Below are 20,579 nucleotides of genomic sequence, written 5' to 3' on the forward strand. Positions count from 1 at the left end.
GCTTCCTCTTCCTCTTCCCCGTCATACGGACCGAGGCGTTCCTCTATGTTGCCGTAATATCCAAACAACGCTCAATAATCCACCGTCAGCGATGTTGTTATTGGCAGAGGCCCAGGGAGTCAAAAATACCCGTGTTGTAGAATGAGGATCCTCTCCTTCTTGTTGTTTTATTCAAAGCCCATGAGATAAAGCCGGTTGTTGTTGTTGTTGTTGTTGTTGTTGTTTTATGGCGGTTGGCATCCAATTGTTGCATTACCGCCAGACTTTATTCCTCAGACTTTTCGTAGTCCTCAGACTGTCGTAGTCCGTAAAAGTACTCCTTCCATTGCTTTGGTGTTACAAAGCCCATGAGGTCATGATATGTCTATGTGACCGGCTTAAAGCCGGTTGGTCTCTGAAACAACAACAACTATTCTAGTCACAAAGACATATCATGACCTCATGGGCTTTGTAACACCAAAGCAATGGAAGGAGTACTTTTACGGACTACGACAGAGTCTGAGGACAAAGCACTGGAAGTCAAGGCACTGGAAGAAGAATAGAATTGGGTCTTGTGGTAATGTAACACTTGGATACCAGCCGCCATAACAACAGAATAACAACAGCAACAACAGTCTAAGGAATAAAGTCTGGCGGTAATGCAACACTCGGATGCCAACTGCCATAAAACAACAACTACAACAACAACAACAGGACTACGACAAAGTCTAAGGAATAAAGTCTGGCGGTAATGCAACACTCGGATGTCAACCGCCATAAAACAACAACAACAACAACAACAACTATTCTAGTCACAAAGACATATTATGACCTCATGGGCTTTGTAACACCAAAGCAATGGAAGGAGTACTTTTACGGACTACGACAGTCTGAGGACTACGAAAAGTCTGAGGAATAAAGTCTGGCGGTAATGCAACAATTGGATGCCAACCGCCATAAAACAACAACAACAACAACAACAACAACAACAACAACAACCGGCTTTATTCCAGGGAGACTCTTCTTCATCTTCCTCTCCCTCTTTGACGCTCGGTGCCTCCACCGTACAGCTTTATTCTTTAGGCTTCATTCTATAGGCTTTAATATTTCCACTGATGTCGCTGCTTGGTAACCGTTCGTCTACGAGACTGGACGAGGACAGGAGACCACCCCCACCCCCATCTCGTCACTCTGATCACTCTGACTCCCCAAAAGCAGACCCCCATCACTCCGACTCCCATTTAGCGCCTTTAGCCTGTTTTCTATATCTACCCAATCAAGCTCCTTTGTTCCAAGGAATCTCCCTGCAGCTTTAGCAATGATCCTGATCCTTTCAGTTCTGCTTTGAGTCTGAGCAGCACAGTTTACAACATCCACCATAAAGAGTACAAAATCCTCTCTATCCACAACCAGGGTATTCTCATTAATTCTGGAACCTGCACACTTGGGACCTCCACCCTTGAAACCTTCACACTTCTTGGGAGCCACGCTGGCCTTTCTCATTTCGCCCTGGCTGGGAGCAGCGCTGGCTCCTCTCTCTGTATTTACTCTAAACTCGTTACTTGAAACTTTCTTGACTGCATCTGCATAGGATATACCTTGAGAGACCTTTATTTTATGCACCTCAGCAGCTCTTTTGCTAAACCTGCATCCCCCGTAGGCAGAGCTATGTTCTTCCCCACAGTTACAGCACTTCAGTTTTGCTCCCACGTCACACCTCCCATACTCGTGATCTCCTGCACATTTACCACATCTTTGCCTCCCTCTACAGACCGCTGCAATATGCCCAAAGCGCTGGCACTTAAAGCAACGCAGGGGCGGTGGAACATATGGCCTAACGTCATGGCACATGAACCCAATGAACACCTTACTAGGCAGGCACCTCCCTTCAAGTGTTACCATTACCGACAAGCTGTCACATCTTACCCCAGACCGGGTCACCTTCAACCGCCTAGCGTCCACCACCCTAGCTCCAGTCAAATTCTCCTTAACTTCATCCACAGACGTCGCCGTAGGGACACCTACGATAACTCCTCTGACCGTGTTTCTTTCAGCATCAGACACAAGAATGTCCTTTCCACCCAGACGTTTAGTTCCAATCGCCTTCCGTTGCTGAGCCGCGTCCTTGCACACGACCAGCAGCGAGCCATCTCTAAGGACACTCGCACTCTTGATCACTCCCACAGCTACAGTTAGGCTCTTTGACAATGCCACTGAATTCCACTCCATAAAGGATGCACTATCCTGTGCAAGCTTTATGATCACCTTACAGTCTCTGCTCTCACCCCGGATATCAATAGCTTCAGCCTCATCCTGCTGCTCATTCCCAGAACCCTCGGACGAGCTAAGGGACTTTTTACGTTTCCGGGCACGTGCAGCCAGAAAAGGCTGCTCCTCCACGCCGTCCAGAATGTCTTCGACCACCGATCCACTCTCCTCCAGAAGAGAGAGCGTTTACACCGGGCTGCCAGCTGTACCAGCGCCTTATGACGCTGGTACAGCGTTAAGACGCCTTAAGAGGTGACATTTAAAAGCAAATGAATACAATGGAACTTCATATGTGACTTTTGAGTACAAATCTGGACAGGTGATCATAAACTAGCCTTTCTTTTTCAAACTCAAATGTTGCAAGTTGAAACACATCTATGAGCATTTTTTCTCTCCACTTGCCACTATACATTTCTGTGAACCCTTTTCATGTGTCCATTACCCCTGAACTGAAGACATGGTGATGGCTGCCTATCATTCATTCTCTTTATTTGGTACAAAGCCCTCAGAAACTTAACCTCTGACATGAATAAAATAGGATTCTTGAAGGTGCGACAGATTTAATGTATTTTTTGCAGCTCATCTGAAATGTGATATTAGCCTTCCAGGTTATCTATCACTGCCAAAGGTCTTTAGGAGGAGCTCCAGAATACTTATGAGTCTATAATTAGGCTCCTGTCATAGGGTGGAGTGATAATCTGTTATACTGTTCATCAGTGCATGTGAATTTCATTTCAAATAAAGCACATTTTGTAGGATGGCCAAAATCAAAACCGGATTTTCTTTTCTGTAAAGCATGTAATAGATATTAGATTTACTTAATTTTGATGTGAACACAGAGACGTCACCACTGTTACCCATCTCGTGTTTCTGACCCATCAAAGTGATTCCTGCTGGCCAATTCAGGAGGTTGTCGCTTACTTGAAACCTTTTTGTGTTTTAGTACTAAACTGTCAGGGGATCTTTTCATCCTGCTGGACTCTTCATGAAGTGCCTCAAACTACGAGTTCTTGCATCTTGTGCGCGTCACTTGCTAAAGGTGGGCACACTGGGTCCCAGTCCAAAAACCCTCCACAAAGAGAGGCAACTCCAAGGGAACACTAACACAGAGGTGACTCTTGGTGTTTCCCGCAGTGTGTTGGAAGATTCAGGCCCAAGGTGCTGCTGTGGCCCCGCCCGGAGACGTGGAGGGTCCCGTGGCAGAGCTGAAGGTGCAGGGGGTATACGTTTTAGTCGTATCCACGATTGTTACAGCACACAGTGTCACCTCCAATCAAGACCCACCTGTATTCTATGGATATTGTGTGGTATCAGTGCCATTGTAAGGTCTTTCAAGGTGTTTGTTCTCTATCAAACAAAACATTAATATGTATATTTTAAAGATTTCAAGTGTTGTTTGTTATTTTTTTATTTTAAATTGTCTGGAGATACAGTTTGAATTGATTATTGGGGTTTCATTCACAAGTAACCTATTGGTCAATTGGTTTAGCAGTACACTAAAAGTTATACCTGTTACTTTTAATCATTCAACTGTAGACCATTCCTCCTTTTAAGCAACAACTGGAAATTTACGGGACTATGAAAGATGTTCTTACTAGAATTTAAATTACATGCTCAGCAATAAGACTGATTGTAGAGCAATTTGTCAGTGACATAAGTCTCTAATTTCTCTTTCTAATTTTGTCTGCAAAAATGTCCAGTGCAGAGCGGCTCCATTTGATTTGATTGACATCATAACAGATAGTGGTTACTATGAGATGTGGAACTCTGGTCATTCTCTGAGACCAAACAGAATATTTCAAGAGAGTCCAGTTCAGTGCAGCTGAGCAGTCTGCAGCCTGATACTTCCTGCACAGTTTTCCTGTGCCCACAGTACAACAACACACTGTCAGTGCACTTCACATCCCTGCCAGGTAAGAAAGAAAGGGTCTAAACATGGATTCAGCAGAGCAGCAGTTCTCACACTGTATATCTAGTATTGCCTCATTATAAACTGTAAAAAGTGTCATCACTATTTCTTCAGTCATACTTGTCTTAAATAGACCACTTTCTGGTGGTTGGTCTGCCAATGGAGATGTCAACATTACAGTAAACTCATCTAAAGGCCAAGCAATACCATCTCCATGAAGACAAAAGTTGATGAACCTTCCACAAGAAAGGTTAAGTAGTGCCCCTTTAAACAGCCATTGGGGGTCAGACGTCTGACTATCATTCCAAAGCTTAGGTAAATGTTTGTGTGAGCAACCAGATGAATCTGCAAATTAGTGTAGTAAGAAAGGCAGCTTCTGTGATTGTATTAATCATGATAGAATACTCACAAATTTCATGTAAGATAAAAGTTCTGAGCAATAATTTACACACCTTTTAAGATTTAAAAAAATACACTTTTCTTATTTAGTCTGTCAGGGGTCACCACAGCAAAAAATTCCAAGGTGTTAGGCAGATTTTTACCCTGATGCCCTTGGTGTGAAGCAACTGCCCCCTTCACCTTTGACTCTGAGTGAGTAATGAAGTGTCACCCAAACAAACAAACAGCTACTTCCGGTACTGCCATATTCTAATCCAGGGGCGTGTCCAGACTTATGGCCCCAGGTCAAGTTTATGAGGTACTTGTTTTTAGAATTTAGAACTTACATTTCATATTCTTTTATTATTTCATGCAATATTATAAGTAAAATTAAACGTATACATTACGAATATTACCTCAGCCCCTCTGAGTGGGGTGACACTGGGTGGCCCATCAGCTTTTACAGCTACTGTCAACATCACAACTGCAGCTTCTGCTCAAATTCATACACTACAGCTTGAAAATGCCATTACGCAGAGTTATGCCAATATACCAGCCAGTGGCAATATGAATAAAATATCATTAGGATGCACCTGTGAATTTAAAGATACTGGTTTGGTCATTATCCAAAATGTTTCAACATTTTGTTGTCTGCAGATGTGTTGAGTTCTGCTGTGCTTTATGTGTCAGTCCCCGGGAGGTTTGAGTCAGTTGGGGTCCTCTATAACCAGCACTCGTCTTTGGATACACAGTAGAAAATGGGACAATCCCCTTTGGGCAGGTCCACACAGCTCCGTCCTGGGCTGTGCTCTGGACTCGGTGCAGGAGGTGGGGGACAGAAGGGTCCTGGCTAAACCCACATCTATGCTGGACCATGAGTGTCCCGTGATATATGCAATGCCTTGTTTTTCCAAAAATTGCAAAACCTTTTCTGTAGATGACATTGTGCTGTGGGTGAATGTTACTGCAAATCTTCTTCCAATGACTCTACTGCAGGAGCTGTACATAACTGCCACTGGCCCAACGCTGATGCACTCCACACAGAACCACTCCCAGCGTTGGTCGACCTGCAGCTGCGCCCCATGGACCAAGAGAAGGTAAGATAAGATAAGATAAGATATTCCTTTATTGTCCCACATGGGGAAATTTCATGAAAGGTGCAGGTGATGTGGAGGGCTCATGAGGAGGGTCTTATAAGCTCAGCTGGGACAGTCCACAGTCCCACCGCAGGTCCATGTGCCTCCGTCTTCTCACTGCACAGTTATCACTAACATCACTCAAAGAGGTCTGTCTTTCTCCAGTCCTCTGTTCCAGGCAAGGGGGACAGCATATGCTGCACTGCACGCTAAGGAAAAATATTGCTATTATTACTATACAATAAACAATATTTATTCAAGGGCTGTTGCTCCCAATGTGTTGTTTAAATAGCTAAATTTGACAACAAATATGTCCTCAGTTTGTTCATCAAATATTAAATTAACTGAAACCTAAAATACAGCAAATCCGGTTGCTGTTGTAGATATTGTGTGTATACAGTAGTGTATGGTAGAAGTGAACAAATACATTTTTACCAGGAGAAAAAACTTAAATAATACATGAAATGCTTTCCTCTGGGGAATATATTGTAAAGCAACACACTTAGCTCCCTACTGTTTGAAATCATGTGGGATTCTAAGCTTCACAATAATGTGAGTGACAGGGAATGGTTGTTTGTTTATCACCATGGGGCTGACCCAGGCTTTTAGATTTGAGGTTGGACAAAAAAATAAATACAAAATGGGCTCTTACATTTGTCCTTTCTATCCCATTATTATTACATATTTGTCTACTCTTGCTGGCTTTAGTCTCATCCTGACCCTCGAATTACATCAACATAAGCTTAAATTCTTATTTCAGCCAGAGACTAACTGGGACAAGAGTCAATCCATTTAGCGCTGGCAACCCCAACATTACTGCAACATGCATCTTATGCAACATTACCCATTCATTTCTAATCACTCTTTCTGTGGTCAAATGGTCAACCATTAGTGCCACATTTCCAAAGCTCTTATGTTGCTACTTGTGTCGGTTCGGCCCCTTGCTGTTCTAAGTGGTCTGGCTTTACTTAGTGTGGCTGATTTGCTGCTCCTGATGAAACGACATGAACCACATAGTGTTTTTAGCACTGCTCCTTGAGACTGGCTAAAATTATGTATTTAAATAATGCATAGAAATGGACAAGTAAGGATTTGTGCTGAGTTTATGCGAATCATATTTTTATGGCTGACATTATGGTTAGATTCGAAACAATATTTCTGTTTTGTTTCTCTACTTTGTATTGCCATCTAGTGGCTGAAGTGTGAAATTCACGCTGCTTGAGTTGAGGGCAATAAATAACTCGTCATGCTGTTGTATGGCATCATCTGAAAATAATAATAATAAGATATAAATATTGCGTTATATTCTAGGTTAATATGGAATTGTATTGTTCATTTTGTTGACTATATTTATTTTTTCAATGCTCAGTACACTCTATGTGTTGGTGTAGTTGGAGCTTTTTTTGAGTAAACAAATTGTGAAAATTCAGATTCAGCATTCAGAATATTTGGTTTCTTTGCACAAGTACCAACATGCTCATATGGCTTAATGAGTGAGCTTACATCTCCCTTAGGATAACGCTGAACAAAACTAAGGTGAAACGGAAGCCCTTCTCAGTTAGAGAAGCTGATTAATCTCTGGTGATTATTATCATACACTCTGCTCCTCGGGACTTTGGGGACAGTGATGCAGTTTGTGGGAGTAACATGTGTTGTCACAGCCTTCCATAAAGACCCTCCAGCACACAACGTCAAGCATCTTCTTGGCCTTAACAATGGGCTCTGTGGTGTGGAGGGCATTAAGTTGACACAAAGAGGACTCTACCTGGTTTAGAATTTTTTTAATTGCTGGTGTACTTTACAGAGAAATTTGATTGAAATGGAGGAGCATATGGAAGAGGCTGTGGACGATCTGGTGGGGATGGGGTTGCGAGTCACCGTGTCGCCAGCACAAACAGCTTTTTACATCCTACTGGTGATGATAGGCATTCTGGGCAACGCCACAGTGGTGGGAGTCATCGGTAAAAGTGTAATAATGGATCGAGGTGGAGGTCGAAATTCGGATATTATCATCATTAACATGTCCCTGTCCAACCTGCTGGTGTCCGTGTTGAGGAACACATTACTGATCATCTCTGACATGGGGCTTGAGGTAAGTATCACTGTGAATAAACAATTAAAACAGTTTTTCCTATACACCTAAAATAAACTGCTCAACAACAACAAGATTTTAAAATGTCCATGTCATGAGAAACTAAAAATTGTGGGAAGTATGTGCAGCGGGGCACAGAATAAAGGATGGTGTGATGTCTAAAGCTACACTAACTTCACTTGCCAAGTATTGTTTTTCTAGTAAGTTGTCTCTAGACACCATGGGGTTTATGCAAGAGGGGGTCTGGGGGGGCCTTTCCACATAAAATAAGTATTTTTTGTTGTTTATGTTATGTAACCCATCCATTTTCTTCCGCTTATTCGGGGCCGGGTCCTGGTCCTGGGGGCAGCAGTCTAAGCAGGGTCTCCCAGATTTCCCTCACCCCAGACACTTAATCCAGCTGTTCTAGGGGAGATCCCGAGGTGTTCCCCAAGCCATCTGAGAAACAAAGTCCCTCCATCATGTACTGGATCTCTTCCTGGGGCCTCATCCTGGACATGCCTGGAACAGGAGGCATCCGGAACAGATGCTCGAGCCACCTCAGCTAGCTCCTCTTTATGTAGAGGAGCAGTGCTTCTACTCCAAGTTCCTCCTGTGTGAATGAGCTCCTCACCCTATCTCTAAGGGAGCGCTCACCCACTGTTTGTATCCGCAATCTTGTCCTTTCCGTCATTACCCAATGCTCATAGGTGAGGGTAGGAACGTAGATTGACCGGTGAATCGAGAGCTACGTCTTTCACAACAGTCCAATACAGCGACCGCATTACTCCAGACGCTGCACTGATCCGCCTGTCAATCTCACGCTCTGTCCGTCCCTAACTCGTGAACAAGACCCCACTTGAACTCCTCCACTTGGAGCATGGCTTCCCCACCCACCTGGAGGGGGCAAGCCACCTTTTTCCTGTTGAGAACCATGGCCTCAGATTTAGAGGAGCTGATCCTCACCCCAGCTGCTTCACACTCGGCTGCAAAGTGAATGCTGCAGGTCCAGGTTTGATGGAGCCATCAGGACAACATCATCTGCAAAACAGCAGAGATAGGATCCTGACTATGAACAGAACCGGTGACAAAGGGCAGCCCTGACAGAGACAACATGCACTGAGAACAGGTCTGACTTACTGCCGGCAATGCGAACACAGCTCTTGTTTTGGTCATACAGGGACCGAACAGCCCTGAGCAAAGGCCCCCGGACCTCATACTCCCGGAGCACCCCCCCAAAGGACACCGCAAGGGACACGGTTGAACGCCTTCTCCAGATCCACAAAGCACATGTGGACTGGTTATTGAATACCCTTTGTGTATAATTTGAGCTTTGACAAACATTGCTTATCATTATAACTGGTACATTTTAAGCCGTATAAGTCATTTCGTGTGGGGCCTTCAGCTTGGGCCATAGACAATTGCTTGACTTGCCCTTTGTGGTAGCGCTGGACTATTGCAAACAGAGCTACCTTATTATTGTACAGACCTATGTCACTTGGTAGCTGAGTGACTAGCACATACAGTGTGCCAGGCTGGTTGCAGCGTCATGAGTTTGATTCTGTCTCTGACAATTTGCTGAATGTCCTTCCCTCTCTCATCCCCATTTTGTGCTACCCTGTCCTGCCCGCTAAGCCTACAGGCCAAAAAATCCTTTATATTTTTGAAACTAGTCTGTGTGGAAATCTGTTTACACAATAATACTAAAATAAACTAAATGACCAAACCGGGCACTATTGTAAATCCTAATTGCACACTGTGCTTTTCAGCTGTACTCATCTAAAGAGTGGTGCCAGTTCCTGATGGGCGTGTGGGTGTGGTTGCGCTCAGTGAATGTGTGGTCCACTCTATTCCTCAGCGCGTTTCACCTTCAGACTCTGAGGCGGGTCGCTCCTGCCATTGGTAACATGAGCGGGCTACACGGGCCCCCCAAAACCCTGCTTCTCACCCTAAGCTTCATCTGGATCCTCAACTACATCTACTGCATCCCAGCACACATATTCTCCACCAATGGGAACGCTAACAGCACTGAGGTCAGGAACATACCATTTAAAATAGTATAAAGTATAAAATCAACAGAATATGGCCATAGAGTAATGTAGTAATTAATTTATTCCTAAAGGAATGAACGCAGCTGAATTAATGTTTTTTGAGTAGCTGTAAACTATGAAATATGCTGTGAAAATTTCTATAGTAGGTTTAACCAAATTAATTCATGCTGTTGTCGGCATAATAGCTCACAGAGATTCAAAATAATGACACAAAGCTGATCTTATGCAACGCTGAATTGCTGTTAAACTCTAAATGCATTGTTGTTGTATTCATTATCCGGCTCATGTGAGTTGGGCTACAGCAACATCTCACAAAGATAATTTTGCAGTTACTTTGCATGACAATTATTCAGAATCAGAATCAGAAAAGGTTTATTGCCATTGTCAGTGAACAAAATCCAAAGACTAGGGACTTGCTTTTAGTGATTCAGTGCAACATACAACAGTGAACAATAATAAAAGTAAGATACATGAAACAAGGCATGGATTAAAGAAAAACAATTTCAATTTACTAATAAGATAAAACTACACTTTTATGTACACAAAATGTACAGTTAAAAATATATATATATGTATATATATATGTATATATATATATATATATATATATATATATATATATATATATATATATATATATATATATATATATATATATATATTATGATAATTCCTTTCAGTCACACTCAAAAATATGAATCTAACTTTAATCATATTGTGTGTTTTATTTTTTTCTTTCTGCTGTCTTGATATTTTTTATTCAAGACTCTGATGTTGGTGAGCAGCACAACACGCCCCCTGCTGGGCTGTATGTGGAACTTCCCAACTAGATTCAGTGGCCTTGCATATGCCACCACCTCCATGATCATCCACGAAACAATCCCCATTTTTCTGATGGCCCTCACCAACCTGGCTTCCCTCTACACCTTGTACACCCACGGCAGGAGGCGCCAATCAGAACAGGGCGCCTCCATGATTAAGAGGGTCCCAGCTGAGAGAAGAGCAGCAAAGGTATGTAGAAAACAACATACTCTAGTCTGGACTAAAGGAATATCTATATCATACTTAAATTAATTCAGTGCAGGTAAAACAGAACAATTGATAATTGTTTGGGTGGACTGTGATAAAAAAATAATAATAATAATAATACAGTGAAAATCAGAAAACATCTACCTTGCTCCCATCTGAACATGACACAACAATATATTTTTTCCAACTTAAATGCCTGTCTGGACTTAAAATAAGACTACTTACCCCATGGTTTAAAAGGGATTTTTTTTTTTTTTTAGTCATGTACAAATTGTAGTGTATTTCAAACCATAGTGACCCATGAAATGCCTGTAATTGAACTGCATTTGACAGTAACTTTTCTGTGTGCCTAAGGTCATCCTCGCTCTCATTATGTTGTTTATTGCTTCCTGGGGAACCAGTATTATCTCCGTCAATTATTTCAACTACAATCGTGGCTCGTCATCTGACTTTCTTCTGGTCATTGCTCGATTTGCAAACATTATCTTCATCGCCTTTTCACCTGCTGTTCTGGCTATTGGCCATCGGAAACTGCGCTCATTCATCAAATCGCTGCTCAGCCACTGAACTCGGACCTTTTGAACTGACAATCAACTGTGAATTATAAACTGTATGTATTATATAAATTCTACAATCAAAACACCTATGTACAGCAAAGTAATTCACCCTATTTTACTGTTGGTCTGCTTAATCTTTTTCATACACACTTCTACTACTACTCCAATTCTTTACAAAGAGTGATATTCATCTCCATATAAAAAGTACATAAATATAATTCTGAACTTCCCAGGCCTCTGCCATATGGTCCCTCTCCTAATATTTAATTTCAACATTGCTTTAATTCTTGATACAAAAATAAGGTAATTTCACAGACAGAAAAATACAAAATAATACATTTCTACATATAATAATGTATTGGTAAAAAAATGTAATAAAAAAAAACAGAATAACAATTACACTTTTTGCTGACCCATCACTGTCCAGTCTTTTCTTTCACATGTATTATGTGTCTGTCCTTTAGAACATCCAAAACCATGTGTTTACCTGGGTCTTCTTGTTTCTTTGTTTCTTTCCAACATTTAACCAGTTCCACTCTCTGCTGAATCATTCCTACTATTTTCCTCCTTAGTTTTCCATGTCCCAGAGCCACCACCAGAGGGCTGAACCCCACAAAGACAGAGGCTGAGAAGTGTGCCACAGTGAGCAGCACCTCAGCATGGTGCCCTCTGTCATGGTTGTAATAGCTCACAGCTGCCACCTGCAAAACCCAACACACAACAAACAGCGCCACCAGAGACATAATCACATGACCTGCTTTACGCTCACTCGCTACATGTTTGCTCAGTTCCACTTGGCACCCTCCTGCTGTTCCTCCTGCCATAACTGCCCTGATGTGCTTGGCCAGGGTGTGCAGGGTTGCCAGATTGGTACAAATCATCAAAATCAATGGCAAGATTTCATTTAGGGCGAGTGACGTGGATGCAAACGCTGAACCTTGTTGATTTGTGGGAAATTCCCAGATGCAACCAAGAAGGGGTCTGGTGGTGCAGCTGATGACCATGAGCTCCACTGTGGCATTGCCCTCGACGTGGGTGGTGTAGAAAAGCGCCGGTAGGGAGAATGCAAGGTTAGCGCCCCACACCACTGCGAGAACTATCCAAACTCGTCGCCTCTCCTGCTGCTGAGCCAGAGGTCCAAAGGTGACATGTCGGCGTTTCAAAGTGGAGCAATGGAAGATGCTGAGGGCCAAAGTGACCCAGCAGCCAACGGCTCTCCACCAAACCCACAAGAGCATGAAGACCCTGCACCACCCCGGGGACAGCGATACCTCCAGGCCAAGGTCGGACACAAAAATAGGAACGGTCCTGAAGAGAGAGGTCAGCAGGTTGGCCACTGATAGATGGACCAAAATGGTGTCAGAGGATGAGAGTTGGTGGGTTGGACTTTCGATGGCTGATTGCAACACCTACAAGAAAACATTCACATTCGTAAAGACAAGAAGAAACACTACACGCAAAGAGAATATACATGCTTGTCTCTATGGAGATGATCCACAGTTTGACATTCAACATCTCCTTGGAGACAAGCGGGCCAAGTTACTGAACAGCTCTATGGACATGCGAGCCTGGTTACAATATGAATGCATGTTTTTTCATGTGTTTCCACCAAGATAGATAGGTTTAATGTCATACTGTGGAACATTCTAAGCAAGGCAATAATATCCCCATATAGAGACAAGCAGGTGATAGACCACCAAAAAAGTTACATAGTGCACCTTTAAAAAGAAAACTAGTCAGCTGAATGTCTATCTTCACTCTTCACCCCCATTCAACACTTACATACAGTATTAGTCTGCCAAAGCACTGGTCTTATGTCGCATGTAACATACAGATGCACATTCAGATTCTCTTTTAGCGGTACAAATGTAGAAAAGAATCTTCTCAAACTATCAACGAATACTTCAGTAACATTCTTTGGCTTGTCGAAAGAACTCTGATCATTTTGTTTGGCCCATATTTACACAAATGATATCACACATGATCCAAAACAAAAAATGTCTAATTTCAAAGTGATCTCACCACATAAACGACCAAAATGTTTCCCAAGATGCCAAAAATGACCAAAAATCCGAACAGAATAGCTTCAACAGTAAGGGTCTCTGACATGGCATCACCCTGGACATGGCGACATGGACAACACAACCTTTTTCAGTTTACAAACCTGAATATGAATGGCTTAACCTCCCGTCCCTGCAGTCTTGTATATATAGACCTTCAATGCACCATGAAATCCTTGAAGCGAACATAAAGCATTATGTTGTCAATGTCCAACAAAGCATGTATTTTCCACTTCTTCTGTCAGCATTAACTTCTGCTGGTTAGTGCACACAGCAAGTCACCTCCATTAGATAAAAATCTTACTTTGTTCATTAGTCTGTGATGGTCCACTGATCTGCTGTGCTATGTCCCCAGACAGCAGACGACAACGCAAATACGTCCCATGTGACCAGTGCAATGGAGCCAGGGCAATATGAGTTTTGATGATGCAGCTCTTTTACTTCTTGAACTAATTGATTGTTGACTGTCTTTCTCTGGGAATAGGACAGCGTTTAAACCCTGGAGATCTCGTCACTAGATGCTAATTTTGAACAGTAGGCCGTAAATAATGTGTTGTAATTAAAAAAATATATATTAGGTCTATAGCCTATTTGTCCAAAAACCTACATGGCCTAAAGGTAAAAACATCTACATCAATTTGGCCAGATTAATTCAGTTTATTTCAGAGTATTATGGGGACAAACAGCCAAATGCCACAATTTCTATTTACAACAATATATTAAATATCAGACATAACACAAAAAGTCTGCCCACACTGGCCTGAGGATAAAGAGGTTAGGCTACAGATCCAAACACCAGTGTGGAGGTGGCATGAGCAGTGGAGGTGGCATGAGCAGTGGAGGTGGCATGAGCAGTGGAGGTGGCATGAGCAGGTGGCATGAGCAGTGGAGGTGGCATGAGCAGTGGAGGTGGCATGAGCAGTGGAGGTGGCATGAGCAGTGGAGGTGGCATGAGCAGTGGAGGTGGCATGAGCAGTGGAGGTGGCATGAGCAGTGGAGGTGGCATGAGCAGTGGAGGTGGCATGAGCAGGTGGCATGAGCAGTGGAGGTGGCATGAGCAGTGGAGGTGGCATGAGCAGTGGAGGTGGCATGAGCAGTGGAGGTGGCATGAGCAGTGGAGGTGGCATGAGCAGTGGAGGTGGCATGAGCAGTGGAGGTGGCATGAGCAGAGGAGGTGGCATGAGCAGTGGAGGTGGCATGAGCAGGTGGCATGAGCAGTGGAGGTGGCATGAGCAGTGGAGGTGGCATGAGCAGGTGGCAATGTAGCACCAACTCGACTTTAAAGCGCGCGCATGATGGATTGTTTACAAAGATCGTAAAGAAAGTCGCCCTGCTAAATGCTCCCACCACGTCCACATACTGAATGCGAACGCGCGCCTGACACCTCTTCATGCCGAGGCGCTGTGTGGGAAGATGACTCAGGGCGAAGCGACATGACTACAAATATTTAGCGCACGCACCCACGCTCCCCGTGCAGGGCGCGCGCTCCATCGCTGCACTCTCCACAGCGGGCATCAAAGCTTTTACGTTTACGTCAAGCCAGACAGGAAGAAGAAAGGCAAGACTAACGCGACAGCCGGGTCCCCCACTCTTATATGTTGTATAAAGGTAAGTCTGTGTCTTGAGCTCGTGGACAACCGATCTTGTTTTCTGTTGTGTTTCGTGCAAGGTCATACCGACGAGATGCCCGCATTAAAATGTGCTCTCTGTCGCAGATGCCCAGAACACTGTCTGCTTCACAGGCGACGTCGTGAGCTCAAATGGCAGACATCAGATCTCCTCGAGTATATCTTATACACTGTGTTTGAGAACATTTAAGGGGAAATGAAACGGCAACACGAACAATATCTGCTCTTACTGTGGACATTGCTTCTTCAATGCACATCACAGCAGACAGCATCTTCTCCATCCTCATCACAGGTGAGCACCGGGGCTCATGTGGAGACGCCCCTGAGCAGGAGTCAGCACCTTGACAGCTTTTGGAATGACAGCCAGATCCCCAGGACAGGGCCAGCGGCAGAACGAGAGGATCCATTAGCCCTCAAGACTTTAAACACCAGCAGAGCTACTGTGATGCCTGGGAGGTCACAGAGGTTTCAGAGCTGGAGGCTGGAGAATGGGGTCTCGCCTCTGTGTGCCTATCGTGTGGTTGAAGGGGGCATAGGAGGGCAGCTCTGCTTTAGACCCACACTGCCAGATTTTAAGTGCCAGGAAGGGCAATGCAGGACAGTGGTGTCTTCTGGAAATTTAGTGGCAAATATTCTCATCAATGGCAGTGTGCTATTACAGTGGACACAAGAGTCTACACTGAACGGACAATCCATTAGGACAAATGGTCAGAGCATAAGCAAAGATCATGGGACAAATGTAACTTCTTCTGGCACTGTTGTGAGTGGGAGGCGTCACAGAAGAGGAGGCTTTGAACTGAGTTGTTGGTGGAATGGGAGTTACACTCAGTTTGAATGCACTGGAGTGCAGCTGGCACACGGCTGCAGCGACTATCTGCTGATGGAGCTACATGAGAACATCCCCTATCGTTTCTGCCTGCGCTCCCTGGACAGGACCAGGACACAGGCACGTGACTGTGTGGAGTTCACCCTGCCTCCGTCCGGGATGCAGGACATAGTAATAGCAATGACAACCGTGGGAGGAGCCATTTGTGTAATGCTGGTCATTATTTGTTTACTGGTTGCTTATATAACAGAAAACATTATGAGCCCAACCACAACACGCACATGTTCCTATCGCACACATTCGTGCCACTGAGTGCAATGAGGCTTGCAAAAAACTGAACTTACCACTTGTGTGATCTCTTCTAAACCATACTTTATACATCTACTCATGCCAGTGTCATCACCATGTGAATTAACTTAAGCACAATACTGTGGCTTTTTCTTACCAATTGCCTTGCTAACCTCTGCACTGAACCAAAACACAACGTACTTCATATGGTATAAGAACTGTTTCTGTGGTATATCTTCTTGTGGATAGCATCTCTGTGATTTTAAATCTGCCAGTGTTTTTTGCCGGCAGAGGTTTACAGCAATACAAATGGCTTTGAACTAAGGCCAGTTATGCCCATGGCCAGTTGTTGGGTTTAGATACACGTTCATAAAATATACTAACTACATTTACCTACTATACAAAATAATGAAATGGTATCTAAATAAATAATAGGCCATATCCAATAATGTTGATAATGTCTCTTCTTATTAGCACCAAATTCAAAAAGAAACTTGAGAAGGGCACTTGTGGAACTGAACACAGGAAGCACGTGTAATAGTCACATCTCTAATTGACTAAACTATGTTTTGGTAGCCTACTTGTTGGCCTATCTCTGTAAGGGGTAATATCACTTTCAGCAGTAAGCGATAACTTTTTCAATTGAAAGATTCAATACATTTAATTTAGCACTTTCCGTGTTCTTTGTTGATTTTTTTTTTGTTTAAACTTTTTTAAACTATGTAGACCCTTAAAGCTTTTTATATGCATTAAATTTACAGTAACAACACTGTTTTTGTCCATGTTGTGGCCTATATTTGCAAATTTAAATTAGACCAAATGTTATCTCTTTTTGCATCTTTGATCTTTTTATTCTTAGTCTTGAATTTACAAAAATTAGGAAAATTCCTATTTTGTTTTAAATTCTGTTCACTGACCATTAAAGAGTTTTGCTTCGGGGCTTCGGATGGTTCATTATTTTCAAGAATCCTTTGCAATAAGGTGTATAAGGTTATAAACATTGCCTGCTTGTTCTTTCACAGAGGTCAGTAGTTTGCTATAAGGTTTTATAACTGGATTATGTACGAAGTCGTTTTTCTCTGAGCTTTTCTAATTGGACGACAAAGTTTTACGCACTGCTTAACTCCGCCCGCGATGACGTCACTGCCGTATAAAGCCGAGCAGCGGCACGACGCCATTTTATTTCCTGTTCTGAAACAGACCTCGTTTACGTTGTAGTTAGATTTCAATTGTTTAATAGTATATATTTGTCAGGGGTTATTTCATCACTTGTATTCATTGGTAGGGACACGCTAGGTCTTTTGCCGTTTATTGTTTGTGTTGTTTACAGCCGGAGACGCGATGCCGAGCCACCCTCTTCGTGTTGCGGTTGTGTGCTCTAGCAACCAGAACCGCAGTATGGAGGCTCACAATATCCTCAGGTAAAGACGAAGAGCAAGTCTAGGACAGGACCGAAGCCAGAGCAGCCTCCGTGCGCCGGGACTGGAGTCCGGTCCGGGATGATTCTACGTGAGGCAGCTCGGGCCTCTGCGCATAAAACAATGGACACGTTTCCCTGAGTCACCATGAGGACGTGGCCTGTTATTCTCACGTGTTTAGGCCCCTGTGCCCAGTATTTGAGTTCAAAACCTTCCTCTGAACACCTTTTTAGTCTCTTTGAGCTTTTAAAACATGGCCCTGTGGTTTGGTGAATTCCCCATACCATAGATGCCATCTACAACGCCCTCTACAGGCTCTTTTTTTGAGGCGGCGCCTGCATCCAGTCACCCGATTTATTTATTTTTTATTTCCCTCCACGTATTAAATATTTGTTTTTATTTAACTATGGGCTGGAAAAAACGTGTTGTCAAGCAAAGGCCTCAGAAGTTAACAAAAAACGTGGCTGAGGGATTTGAAAATGCTTAAGTTCAGAAGCGCATTTGAAATCATGCCCTATGTAACTCTGATTTTGTTTGTCTTTCAGTAAACGTGGGTTTGACGTCCGTTCATTTGGGACAGGGTCACATGTGAAGTTGCCTGGCCCTGCACCGGATAAGCCGAATGTTTACGACTTCAAAACTACATACGAACAGATGTACAACGACTTGGTCCGCAAGGATAAGGAACTGTATCCCTGTACTCACCCATCACCTTTGCTAACTTCCCAGGGGAAATTTAATTACCGGTTCTGAAAGTGGTCATTTGTAATACTAAAATCCAGTGTCACACAATGTTGATAGTGTAGCCTTTGTTATAGCTGTTCTGTTTGTAGGTCTATAAATGCCAGGTAAGAAATTGATATGGTATTGGATTGACCTCAGGTCCTCTTTTCTAGGGCTGCACAATATATTATCAAATTTGCAATGTTTTTTTAACGATTATAAAGTTAAAGAATTATTTTGATAATAGAGCCAAGAATGATTGTCTTTTGATAAGAGTATCCTAAGTTCAGGCCTCTACGTTTATATTCTGAAACTTATGGGATTCTTGTATCTGTTCATGTTTTGGTTTTTAATTTTAGTGCTAGTTTGTTTTGCGCTCCTACTTTTTAGTCATGTAATGCAAATCTAGTTTAGGCTTGTCTGAAAAATGTGGGAGTTTTTTCCAAAATTGTGCAGCCTCAAGTTATTGTAGTTGTTAGAGGTTAACAGTCTTCATTTGCACTAAATGTCCAAATGCTTGAGATTTAACCAATTAAATTTTTTAAAAGGATATACGCTTGATCTAGAGTGCTGATCTTTGACATCTATTTCAAATTGGTGTATCACGTATTCCATTAACTCTACATAATTTACAATAATATAAAAACAAAAATTTGAGCCTTATGGGGAACCTTGTAAAAAAAAACGTCTGTTTTGCGCATGCCCAAAACGAGGCTCGAAGTAGGGCGCGTGACCTCTTGTGAGTTGCAGCTTCACAACAACGCCACTAGATGTCGCTGTTGTATCAGATAGTTACCCCTGGGTATTGGCCACCATATTTTTTGTATTCTAGACTTAAGACTCCTAATTCACATACTATATAGATGTATATGCGCGTGTGTGTTATACATGTGTGTATGTAATCTTCACATCAACTATGAAGTCTGTATTATATTGTGTTAGTTCTTCCTTGACCCTGTTTTCAGATATACACAGAATGGTATTCTTCATATGTTAGACCGCAACAAACGCATCAAATCAAAGCCGGAGCGCTTCCAAAACTGCAAGGACAAGTTTGACCTAATCATCACCTGTGAAGAGCGGGTGTATGACCAAGTGCTAGAGGGTGAGGACTTTGTTGGGGAAATGTACAGTATTTACTGATTTTAAACTTCAATAAATTTATTTTGTAATTTAATATTTTTTATTCTTTGTGCAGATTTTAATTCTAAAGAGGAGGAGTCATCGCAGCCTGTGCATGTCATCAATGTAGATATTCAAGATAATCATGAAGAAGCCACACTGGGTGCCTTCCTCATTTGTGAACTATGTCAATGTGTGAGTGGTCTTATTTTATTATACCTGCAGTATAATGCATCCTGCAAAATGTAGACTGGCCTCAACTGATCTTTCTTAATGAATCAAGTGCACTGAAAAGGCTTTCCTTTCTCTGCAGCTTCAGCACACGGACGACATGGAGAATGAAATTGACGAGCTCCTACAGGACTTGGAAGAGAAGAGCAAAAGGACTTTTCTACACACCGTGTGCTTCTACTGAATCTATAGAAAAAGCAATCACACGTCCCGATAACAAGCATTCAGGCCATAGCGTATGGACCACTCATAGGTAACATTTACAGTGTGCCTGTAAAAGCTCAGGGCACAAAAGCTATACTGAATATGGCTGCTATCATGAAAGTAAATCCCTTGAGTAAATGTTACCTCAGAAGAGTAGGAGCTGGCTGCTAGAGCTTTGCCTTTTTCATTGGGTTGAGGCCAGATAAAGATCCTCTGTCCCTGTAGAGTCAAATCACTCAAACATGCAACTCATGCAGCACAGGCGACTCTTTCAAACTATTTTTTGTATGACATATTCTACAAAGTGAGATTTTTTGTTCTGTAAATTAATGTATTTGTAATTCATAAGCATTTTAGTTTTTGCCTTGTGCATCCAGGATTAGGTTATATTTTATTTATTTCTAAGGATTGAACTGAGAAGCAACTGGGTGGGTCATTGTGACTGTGCTGTTGAATTCTCTGTGTTGCCTAATGAGTAACCAAATGTACAGAAGCTTTTCAATGTATTTTCTTTGTGCAAATTCATATTCAAGATGCACTTGCTGTATTTCAGGGCATCTTTTGTAAATTGGAGTTATTTTGCTAGAAGAGCTATAATATGAGTGCCTAATTTTCTGTATGAATTTGATTCTACAAAAAAAAGTCTGAAAAGTAAGATGGTTTGTCTGTCTCAGTTTGTCATGTCCTGCACAGCAAATATG

The 20,579-nt window shown here is 42.6% G+C and overlaps 4 protein-coding genes across 4 annotated transcripts; 3 read left to right on the plus strand and 1 right to left on the minus strand.

Annotated features, from left to right (window-relative positions):
- Positions 1 to 7,388: 7,388 nt before the first annotated feature.
- Positions 7,389 to 11,457, plus strand: LOC140366211 (olfactory receptor class A-like protein 4). The gene is made up of 4 exons (XM_072452880.1): positions 7,389 to 7,762; positions 9,511 to 9,774; positions 10,558 to 10,803; positions 11,176 to 11,457. Exons 1-4 carry the CDS (start codon positions 7,490 to 7,492, stop codon positions 11,386 to 11,388), a joined length of 996 nt encoding a protein of 331 aa, XP_072308981.1. The 5' UTR covers positions 7,389 to 7,489; the 3' UTR covers positions 11,389 to 11,457.
- A 337-nt stretch (positions 11,458 to 11,794) lies between these two features.
- ora4 (olfactory receptor class A related 4) lies at positions 11,795 to 14,929 on the minus strand. Its single transcript, XM_072452312.1, has 3 exons — positions 14,903 to 14,929; positions 13,401 to 13,496; positions 11,795 to 12,787 (listed from the first exon to the last, which is right to left on the minus strand). Exons 1-3 carry the CDS (start codon positions 14,927 to 14,929, stop codon positions 11,795 to 11,797), a joined length of 1,116 nt encoding a protein of 371 aa, XP_072308413.1.
- fndc10 (fibronectin type III domain containing 10) lies at positions 14,816 to 16,515 on the plus strand. The gene is made up of 2 exons (XM_072452271.1): positions 14,816 to 15,046; positions 15,154 to 16,515. The coding sequence occupies exon 2, from the start codon at positions 15,263 to 15,265 to the stop codon at positions 16,202 to 16,204; it is 942 nt and encodes a 313-aa protein (XP_072308372.1). The 5' UTR covers positions 14,816 to 15,046; positions 15,154 to 15,262; the 3' UTR covers positions 16,205 to 16,515.
- Positions 16,516 to 17,334: 819 nt separating this feature from the next.
- Positions 17,335 to 20,533, plus strand: ssu72 (SSU72 homolog, RNA polymerase II CTD phosphatase). The gene is made up of 5 exons (XM_072452272.1): positions 17,335 to 17,601; positions 18,144 to 18,287; positions 19,287 to 19,426; positions 19,520 to 19,638; positions 19,757 to 20,533. The coding sequence occupies exons 1-5, from the start codon at positions 17,522 to 17,524 to the stop codon at positions 19,856 to 19,858; spliced, it is 585 nt and encodes a 194-aa protein (XP_072308373.1). The 5' UTR covers positions 17,335 to 17,521; the 3' UTR covers positions 19,859 to 20,533.
- Positions 20,534 to 20,579: the final 46 nt, after the last annotated feature.

This window comes from Eucyclogobius newberryi, unplaced genomic scaffold (assembly GCF_026437365.1).
Source record: "Eucyclogobius newberryi isolate DKJ021-1_F unplaced genomic scaffold, fEucNew1.0.hap1 SCAF_19, whole genome shotgun sequence".
NCBI classification, from domain to species: Eukaryota; Metazoa; Chordata; class Actinopteri; order Gobiiformes; family Gobiidae; genus Eucyclogobius; species Eucyclogobius newberryi.

Bases quoted from the DNA above. Each gene is read 5' to 3' on its own strand.
- LOC140366211 (XM_072452880.1), top strand. From the start codon at position 7,490: ATGGAGGAGCATATGGAAGAGGCTGTGGACGATCTGGTGGGGATGGGG. The intron at 9,775-10,557 runs GTCAGGAACATA...TTTTTATTCAAG, and splicing joins GGAACGCTAACAGCACTGAG to ACTCTGATGTTGGTGAGCAG. The intron at 10,804-11,175 runs GTATGTAGAAAA...TGTGTGCCTAAG, and splicing joins CTGAGAGAAGAGCAGCAAAG to GTCATCCTCGCTCTCATTAT.
- ora4 (XM_072452312.1), bottom strand. From the start codon at position 14,929: ATGGAGCGCGCGCCCTGCACGGGGAGC. The intron at 13,497-14,902 runs GTGGGTGCGTGC...CGCCATGTCCAG, and splicing joins GCGCGCCCTGCACGGGGAGC to GGTGATGCCATGTCAGAGAC. The intron at 12,788-13,400 runs GTGAGATCACTT...GTTTTCTTGTAG, and splicing joins ACATTTTGGTCGTTTATGTG to GTGTTGCAATCAGCCATCGA.
- fndc10 (XM_072452271.1), top strand. From the start codon at position 15,263: ATGAAACGGCAACACGAACAATATCTGCTCTTACTGTGGACATTGCTT.
- ssu72 (XM_072452272.1), top strand. From the start codon at position 17,522: ATGCCGAGCCACCCTCTTCGTGTTGCGGTTGTGTGCTCTAGCAACCAG. The intron at 19,427-19,519 runs GTGAGGACTTTG...TTCTTTGTGCAG, and splicing joins GTATGACCAAGTGCTAGAGG to ATTTTAATTCTAAAGAGGAG. The intron at 19,639-19,756 runs GTGAGTGGTCTT...CTTTCTCTGCAG, and splicing joins TTTGTGAACTATGTCAATGT to CTTCAGCACACGGACGACAT.